Source organism: Papaver somniferum, chromosome 4 (assembly GCF_003573695.1).
Source record: "Papaver somniferum cultivar HN1 chromosome 4, ASM357369v1, whole genome shotgun sequence".
In the NCBI taxonomy this organism is placed as follows: Eukaryota; Viridiplantae; Streptophyta; class Magnoliopsida; order Ranunculales; family Papaveraceae; genus Papaver; species Papaver somniferum.
In genome coordinates, this window is record NC_039361.1 from 84,232,292 (window position 1) to 84,242,351 (window position 10,060).

General features: G+C 38.2%; 1 protein-coding gene across 1 annotated transcript; it reads right to left on the minus strand.

Moving 5' to 3' along the window:
* Positions 1 to 1,064: 1,064 nt before the first annotated feature.
* Positions 1,065 to 4,659, minus strand: LOC113276062 (hydroxyproline O-galactosyltransferase GALT6-like). Its single transcript, XM_026525656.1, has 7 exons — positions 3,598 to 4,659; positions 3,010 to 3,242; positions 2,583 to 2,873; positions 2,351 to 2,479; positions 2,085 to 2,258; positions 1,816 to 1,923; positions 1,065 to 1,705 (listed from the first exon to the last, which is right to left on the minus strand). Exons 1-7 carry the CDS (start codon positions 4,457 to 4,459, stop codon positions 1,496 to 1,498), a joined length of 2,007 nt encoding a protein of 668 aa, XP_026381441.1. The 5' UTR covers positions 4,460 to 4,659; the 3' UTR covers positions 1,065 to 1,495.
* Positions 4,660 to 10,060: the final 5,401 nt, after the last annotated feature.

A 10,060-nucleotide genomic window follows, 5' to 3' on the forward strand; every position in this document is an offset into this window, starting at 1 on the left:
ACTTCTTCTTTTTTCCCGCTTTTCTCAATCGATGATACCAGAATTTGATCTTATGATTTGAATATTACTCTCTACTGTGTGCATCTTATATAGAGTAAAAATAAATGAAGATACAGAGTTTTAGATAGTAATCTCCTATCATTTTGAAAAATGAATTATGCGCATTTTCTTCCCATTAGTATCTTTTCATATGTCATCCATCCTCATTTGCTGAAAATTTGGACTATGCGTCGGAACCTATCAATCTATAGGTTAAAAAAAAAATAATGTGATGAAAAGCATCCATTAGAGTGCAAGTTTAGGTTTTTGGTCAGAAATATCAAAGATTTTGTTCTTTTTGTGTCGTTTACATCTTACAGTCTGTAATACTTTTTGTTCTTTTTGTGTCGTTTACATCTTACGATCTGTAATAACTGCATTGTATTATTAACTTTGTCTATTGTTTGTGGCATATTGGGCTAATTATAATGGCTATGAAGATATTACCACTACATTATACTTTACCGTTATTAGTGTTTTAAATGAAATCTGGGTTGATTTGGGAATCATCCGATCAAAAAAAAAAAAAAAACTTTAATAATCCGAAACTGTTGCCGGTGGTATCGGGGATTTTCCACTTAAGTCTCTTTGGTCAATTGTAGTTATAACTTCACACAATCCAATGTATATGTTAAAGTCCCGGTTGACCCTATTTAGATCTACACGATACAAAATGTAACTGTCTCATGATGAGGTGGCTGCACGACAAATATTTTCTTTTAACACGGTCAAACTCGCTCCCCGTTATGGACTGTTTCCGGTAACATCCTCCCCGTTATGGACTGTTTCCGGTAACATCCTCGAAATACCAGTGCTAGTACCCCGTCGAACACCAGTACTAGTACCCCGTACATGCCTTTCGCTCCTCGGGCACGATAAGCCCTACCAGTCATGTAGGTTGAGCCTGTTCACTATTGCAACTGTTTCATGGGTAACATTCAAATAGCAGGGGTTGCTTTTCTTCATGCAGGGCTTACAAGGCAATCCAACCTCTCCTGTGGCCTGTAGAACAGCAGTGAGACTGACTAAGCATTTGATTTTTTTCTTCTTCTACTCTGCTGAACTATTTATCAACTAGAATAGGGCATACGAACTGAACATAGAAAATTAAAATGAAGAAACCTAAAGTTTCATTTTCATCTGCTGTGTGGTATTTCCTATAGATTACAGAACCTAAGAGTTGTCAACTTGTTCCTACCCTCTATCAACAACCCGTTCCCTCGCCTTCAAAAGAAAAGCAAAAGTAAACCTAGAAGAAGAAAAAAAATGAATGAATTTGGAAGGGCATAAGAACTGCCACATGAAACTCACTATTCCCGACCTTCCCCAGACATAAAGAATATACATCATAAGGCGCTGATTCTGCAAAACTTGCTTCTCTTTTAAGAGACCAATCTCTCACATCATTATCACCATTACCACCAGAACAACATCCCTGTTATTAATTCCAGCATCATCATCTCATATTACAGCACTGAGGTCTTCCCACTGTTTGCAATTTGTCCCACAGGCATATCATCTGCCTGGGGGATTGGTAGTGAGCCGTGACATAATCTTCAATGCACCCGAACTGGCAGAATCTCAAGCTATGAACATACTGGACTGGTTTTGACACATTGAACTGCTCAACCCACATCCCCATGCTAACATCCTCCATCTTGAACAGCTGTATCAGGCAGAATTCAGTTAGAGAATTCATTTACATTCCCACCAATATTTTTCATCTCCATGGTATTTAGACAGCAATCAAAAACGACTAGTGTTTATGAAGCTTACCCTAAGCTTGTTTTTCTCAAAATCAGATACAATATACTCTGCAATGTCAGATGACACTATGTAGCCTGGTCCATTTGCATAGGGTGGATAATATTCTTCTGGCCATTCCTAAAACCCAGTAACAAAAAAAAAGTGAGCCCTACACATGATTAATTACATCGCAAACAAAAAGAATAATAAACACACAGCACTTGAACACGCCAGATTACCGGAGTAGGATATACATATAGATAAGTTCTTCAGAGCAACAGATATGTGAAACAGCATACCTCATATGTGACGGCCCATTTACCATAACGCAAGGGCTTGTGGTAGTAATTTATGTTTCCTGCATAGAGGCTCCTACCCTCTGGAACTTTCTTTGTTGCCTCGATCATTGAATCCACTCTCACAAATGTGTCATCATCGCATTTCATTATGTATTTTGCGGATACAGTGTGAACCTGTGAGCAGACAAGAGTATACAAGATGAATAATCTTCACCCAGTAGTAAGAGATGAACAGTGCGAACATCTAGTCTAGCTTCACAACTCACCCCATATTCACAAATGGCAACAGTCTTCAGAACCACAAGGTCATAACTATCCATGAAAGGAACAATAACAATATCACCAAAGAATTCTGCTTCTTTCTTCAATTCTACATTTACTTCTTTCCTTCCATTCTGTCAAAGACAAAAGCCGACACTATGTTAGTTTCTGAAAACCAGTTTTTTCTACTAAAAATACCTAATAGAACCAAGATACACCACTTGGCCGCAAACTTACCAATGCAACAAAGAAACGCACGACCACATTCGATGATTTTATTAGATCAGACTGCATCCAAGACTTTCTCACAGCCATCCTCTCAGAGAAATGGTTGCCTGCAGAGAGGACTCCAATGAAAAGATCTACTGGTCCATCAGGAAGAGGTGAAGCTTTCCATTTACTTGACATCTCAAGATGTCTTTGTGGAGCGAAACTTGGGTGAGCTGTGGGCAAGGAAGCAGCAAATATGGAATGCACATCAATGTCACCATTCAAGGATAGCCCAGTTGCATCCTCAAGAACAAAACCCTGTTAACATTCATGAGAACTAACTAAATAAATAAACTGAAAAAAGAAAAAATTCAATTTTTTTTGTGAACCCATCAAAAATGATAAATCTGTATTCTTGCCACAGAAAATAATTAGATCTGACGTTGGTACTCACAGTGCGGTAAGGGAAAGAGGTGACATGCCTTCCATCAACACTAACATGATAACCTTCCAAGCCAGCACTAAGGGTAAGAACAAACAATTTGTCCTCTGCAAACGGATATGGCCAGTCAACAGTAACCTGCCTAGTGCGCCCAATCAACCGGTTTAACCACCAAGTCGCCTTTGATTCCTCCGAACGGTTATCATCATCCCTTATCCACTTCTCACACTTCACCTGTCCATCAACTGCACATTTAAAAAGAAATAACTGTTTATCAACTGCACAATTACAAAGAATTACTCAATGAATAAGACCTATTCACAATTGACAGGTTCTTTTTCAACTATTTTCTGCAGAAACACGTAATTCTTCATACACATTACTTTGGCAAAACCCTTCAAGTTACCGACAAATTTCAGGGTACAAATCATATCATACTCTGAACACAAAGATCATAACTCAACACAACAGAATCCAGCTAAATTATCCCTATAAACAATTCCTCCATAGAATTAAACTAAAATTTGTGTACCTTTTAACTAGTCCAGAATTGCACACTAAGGCAGCTAAAAATCAAACTACAAAAAATAAAGAGCATACCAGTTTCTTCATCAGCTTTAGTTTTCCAGCCTTCACACCTAAGCGCCGTGCCCCACTGCATCCGATAACAAGTATTCTGTTCAATAACAGGTTTACCACTCCAATCACCTCTCAACCTAGGATTAAAATGCAGAATCCTAGGTGGATCTTCTCCATCAACTGTTTTCAAACCTTGCAGTTCCATCATAAACTGTGAAACCATAACTGATTCGGAAGCATCTCTTACCAAGGCTATCTTTGGATCATACTCAGGATGTGCACCATGTGGTTTGCCAACGATAGTTATATGTGATCCCAATGTCAATCCACATGGTAACACTATAACCTTCCCCTTGTTCCAAAATTCAGTACCAGATAATGAAACTGAATGTGGACATGATTCTGATAAATTTTCAACCTTTTTTACCTCATCAATCTTCAGTTTCCCTGACTGTAACTCCTCCCAATATTTCTTCCCAATCACCCATGCATCTTTCACAGATTTCTGTAGCTCAGAAACCCCTTGTTTACTAGTATTAGATATACTCTCTTGATATCTCAACCCAGATAGAATTCTCCTTTTTTCTTGAAAGGGTTCTGGAAATGTAGATTGAGAAACCCTATAAGAAACCTTCTTTAAGGGTTGAATTGGTGACTCTTTTGCTTCCAACTCTTCTGCAGTATCAAGCTGAATGACTTCATTTATAAACCCATTGAAATTGTCTTCTCCTGATGAAACTTCACTAAACCCAATTTTAAATACTAATGGAATTTCATAACTCATCATAAATAAATACAAAAACCCAATAAAAATCAAAACTTGTACCGATCTCTGTCTTGTAAATGACAAAAATGTATCAAACTTCGCTTTCTTCATCTTCATATACAATCTAAAACCCCTAGCTTTCACACCCTGAAATTTGTTGACGATGAAAACGAAATTGAAAACTGGGGTTTTTTAATTCAGTAACTGAATTATAAAAACCCTAAAAAGATTGTTTGGAGGAAGAAAATAATTTAGGTCAGCTAGAAAAGAAGAAGAAGAAACTGTTTTCTAGATTGGCGTTAATTAATGGAGTCTTTCTCTTTCAGAGAATTAATAAATATTTTATTTATTTATTTATTTATTCCATTGAATTAAATTTGAAAAACCGAGATTCTGTGTCTCTTTTTTATCGTTCAGTTATACTCCATCCAAGGATCTTAACCGTTAAAATTTTTAACATGTGAATCTCGATATGATCCAAGGTTGATAAGGTTTATTTAGTTCGTATATAATACGGCACCAGGTAAATCTGGACCCACTAACCTCAATTTCTGCGAATGGTGTGTTTTTTATACCGGTACGGATCCGGTTAAAACCATATCATGATGTATTATAACCCGATGATGTTAAGATCTGACGGCTGTTGATCACTGGTGATGATGTACGAGGAAGGTAGTCAAATGGATAACTTAGTGGAGGAGAAAGAAAGTAACGCGTGGATGTTCATTTGAACGCCAGCATTTTTTTCCACTAAAACGAGTGAACCGACTTCACCGTTGGCTTTAGGTGTACGTTGTAAGAATTTTCTTTGAATGTGTTTTCAAGAAAATTGTTTCCTTAATTTTGAATATATTTTCTTGTCTTTTTTCGTTTGATAAAACCTTTTGTTATGGAAACTAGAGATAGATTTAATACAGTTGGATCACCAAATCACCTGTCCAAAGATATAGAACTAATGGAATACTATTACTCCGAGCAATTCCTACGGGAATAAACAAATCCATTCTTTTGTTCAGCCAAGTGGATGGCCAGACTAGGTTTTCCACTATGCTAAAGCATTAAGAGTTAGACCAATAGACGCGCGATTCATGTTACGATGTTGGCGTCACTAGATCCAACACTGGCGTTGGAAGAACCAACGCGGCGTCTCAAGATAAATCGCTGGCGTTTTTGCTACAAACGCCAACGGGAAGTTTTTAAAATTCGAAATTCACTTTTTATCTCTATAAATTACCACCATCTTCAAACAATTCACTCACACCAAAATTCACTTGAATTTTCTCTTCTAAAACGGCTGAAAAGGCTATCACACTTTTTTGCGATGCAAAACTTGAAGCTGATGTTTTTAAGATATGTGGGAGTTTTAAAAAGATTGAAAGTTGTAAAAGGGAAGTGCAAGTTTTAGAAGTTGCTCCAAGAAAATGATCCGCTAAAAGGCAAAGAAGAGCTCCAGTATTGAAAGTTAACAACAAAAAATTCAAAAACAAAGAAGAAACTGTCAAGAGCGCGTTGAATGGAAAATACGTCAAATGAGGATAAACAGGAGGCCAAAACTTGTACTTGATTTTAATTGAAGTCTTTATTATTGTCTGAGTTTATATGTTGTAAAAGAACTGGCAGTAATATCAATGAATGAAAATGTTTATATTTTAAAATAGATTTCCACTTCAGATTAAATGAAACTTATTACAATTTAAACTTGCAAATAACATCAAACTACATTTTAATAAACTACAACAAAAACATCAAACTACATCAAATCCAGCGACATTCTCTCTGTAAAGTTCATAGCATTCAAAATGCCTAAACTCTCTCCCGCTTACTTCGGTAAACTTGGTCTGAGTGATGGTTTAAAACAGATAAATAACAAGTTCAGATATTTTTATGATGTAGTTGAGTCCATGAGGACAAAGGTAAGATACTCACCAGTTCTTCGTTGGATAATCCAGAATTGCTACGATGAACCATCCACAATACTTCCGTATAATGTTTGACTTCATTAGTGATGAATGCAATTCTTAGTTCTAGGCTCTTACTGTTTCTTATGGCTTCGTTCCGCGATGCTACAAAATGTCCCAATACTCTTTCCCAGAAATTGTTATTGTTCATTGGTCTCACCATACGATGTAACCAACATCGAACAAGATCAACATCTTCTTCCATTGTAAATTCCGGCAGCGGCATTCGCGTGATGTGCTTGAGATGGACCATCTTTTAGAATTCTGAAACACGCTTCGTAATGAAAAGATTTACCGTGAGCTTCCTCCCAATTATCAAGAGCTGTTTGGATCACTTCATCTTCAGTTACACCGCTGAACTTTTCTCGATCAATTCCATTACCAGGACAACAAATGGCTGGACAGCAAGCCTAATAGTTTTAAAACGAGCACGTAATCGATGAGCATCTCGGTTTCCTAGGTTTCCCGTAAGTGAGACGAACATTGAAAAAACGTTCTCCCAAAAAGAACCGTCTTGAGAAATAACAATACCAGTGATTACCCTATGAAAGAAATATGCTTTGCATAGAGTTATATCCTCTTCTTGAGTAAACTTGGGACTACGATTTCTAACAGACAGTTCTGCAAGGAGGGGAGATTTAGCAAAAAAGAAGAAAAAGAAGATGTGATTTTGGAGATGGGAGGAATGAAATTTATAAGTCGAGAAAGAAAAGTGAGTCGTTGGAAATTTAACTGTTGGCGTTTGTAGTAAAACCGTCTGTGACTTTCCTTTGAGCGTCGGTTTGAATTACCAACGCCTATTTTCTATTATAAATACATCATTAGGTTTTATTCTAAAGCAAACTAGCCGATTTCTTTCTCATCGTCCACCATGTTTTCTAAAGGCAAAGCGAAGCAAATATTATGTGTCGAAGCAAAAGAGGTTTGTCCATTATGTTTCATGGATACCACAGTCTTATGCAATGTCCTTGGATGTATTCAAAGTGTCCGCGGGAAGGTTGTTCAGGCATCAAAATGGTGATTGAATCACAACCGGAAAAGCTCAGGTATTTGCAATGTCAAGATCCCAATTATCCATAGGAACCACATATGCTAGATGATGCTATGAACATTAAAAAAGAAGAAGAAGAAAAGATTGCAACACTCTGCAAAAACTTCAAACTTAAAGCCAAATTTAAGAAGGAGTTATTACACTGCAAGTATTGTGGATATGGAGATCACGAATACAAACATTGTCCACAGAGAATCAGTTCATCCTGAAAGCCTGGTTGCAGGACTTTTATGCATTTGCGGACTTCTTCTGAAGAAGAAACATATGGAAGGAATTTCTGGGAGTGTCTCAGGTGTTTTTTGGTGGAGTGGGATGATTGAAGTTGTTGGACACATCGATTCACTATGGTATTACGTTATTTAATTTGTTGTTTATTTTTTGTTATTTCGATTATCTAAAACCATCAATATCAAGTAATTTAAAATTTTCCTCGATTAAACATTGCACCATCAATTTCATAAATAAAAACATATTGCATTGAACAACCACATCATACATGAGAATAAAAGAAAAACATTAGATTAAAAGAACTATTACATAAGCGTCAATTCTCGGCGGGTGGTGGAATTCCTAGGGCGATGTAGGGATTGTATTTGTTGAGCACCCTAAGAATGTTGAAACAAGCATGGAAGTCGAAAGGACGACCACGGTGAGATGCTAGCCACATCGCTAGAGTTCTGGGTTCCACTTCATGTTCGACTTCACCGTTGAGCTTATTTTTGTGATTCTCCATTAGTTGAAAGATGAACTCCGACACATACAACTAATTACACTAAAACGATGTGCCAATCCGTGAAAATCACGCCAATGAATATTCATCGTTTCAGCAGCGAACATTTCAAAAACTTTCTCCCAGGACGTTGATTGTGATACATTCCTACCGGTAGAAACATCAGCGGCAACATCTTGTGTTTGAAAAACGTAGGCTCTACAAATAGCTAAATCCTCTTGTTGAGTGAATTTAACAAAACGAACTTTGGGAGGCATTTTTGTAGATGATTTGAGAGTGAAGAATGTGTAGAATGTGTGAATTTAGAGTTGAAATGAGGAGTATTTATAAATTTCAAAAAATGTAGCCGTTGGATCACAAGATTTTCCTGACCGTTCAGATTGAGTCATTGGCGACATTGGGTCAGACGCTAGCGTCTCCAATGCGGATGCCGGCGCCTTAAGTGAAAACGCGTGTTGGAAGTACAAACGCTGGCGTTATTTCTTCAGACGCCAGCGTTGGTAGAAATGAAGCCCGTTGTTAAGGGGTGATTTTGATTTTGGTTCTACAAGTCCTAGCCACAACATACCCCATTCCCCAGAGAGAGAGAGAGAAAAAAGATCCCCTTCTATTGTATTATATGCCTCTTTATATAGACTTTTCAAAAGCCCTTCCTCTTATGATGTCATGCCACATGTCCTAAACCTCCTTAATTACTACTTATGCCATTCCTTCTCTAATACAATCTCATGTTTCCTATTAATTCCTTCCATGTCCTTTCCATCTTATGGATACTTTCTTAATGGACTTGGACTTTAGTCTCCAGGTCCCCATGTTTCATGTTGGGTTTGCCTCCTTTTTGGGGGCACACTATCCCTGCTAAGGGGTAATATTTTTCATGTATCAACATTAGTCCCCTGACTATTGGGTTAATTGTCAAATAACCCGATAGTCATATTACATCCCATTCTTGCGCCTCTTGTACTGTCTTCTCGAGTCGAGTCCCCAGTCCATAAGTTTGAGAAATTTATGAAATGAGATTGTTTTTTGCAAGAAATTTTTCATCATGCGCGCTGGTGTATGGATAGGCATTTCCCAATAATTTTTCTTGAAATAACTGGAAATTTTCTTAGACCTTCAGAATGTATTACCAGCGCGATTTGGGGATCTCAGTGTGAGTATAATGAAAACATAAATGTTAAATTTACTTAGACCCTATTTTTTCTTTTCTCTGATTGTTCCGCGTAGTTGGGGATGTCTTTAGTTTGCATCCTCATCTTACCTTCAGGACGATCTAGCGCGCCTGCTGGCGTTGGGAGATTAAGTAGGTATCCTACGGATTATCAAACCGATTCATCAAGACGAAGCATGTAAGAAATATGATGATCATGAAGAAAATCTCTCATTCACGTGTGGGGCAGAGTTAAAGGCAAAATTATACAGGGTTTCCACAAGTTGGTAGCGCGTATCATGCCTACTCCCCCCCTTGTTTTTCTCGATGTGAATCAGGAGGACGAGATGTATGTTAAACGCGCCTACTCCTCCATTGAATTTATTTAATACCTTGGGGTGTTGGTGGGTGGGGCATAAGATGAACGCGCCTACTCCCCCTTTGAATTTACTTAACACCTTGGGGTGTGGGTGGGCGGGCATAAGATGAACGCGCCTACTCCCCCTTGAATTTATTTAATACCTTGGGGTGCTGGTGGGTGGGGATAAGACGAACGCGCCTACTCCCTTATTGAATTTACTTAACACCTTGGGGTGCAGGTAGGCGGGGCATAAGATGAACGCGCCTACTCCCCCATGAATTTACTTAACACCTTGGGGTGTGGGTGGGCGGGGCATAAGATGAACGCGCCTACTTCCCCCTGAATTTATTTAATACTTTGGGGTGCTGGTGGGAGGGGCATAAGATGAACGCGCCTACTCCCCCTTGAATTCACTTAATACCTTGGGGTGCGGGTGTCCGGGGCATAAGATGAACGCGCCTACTCCCC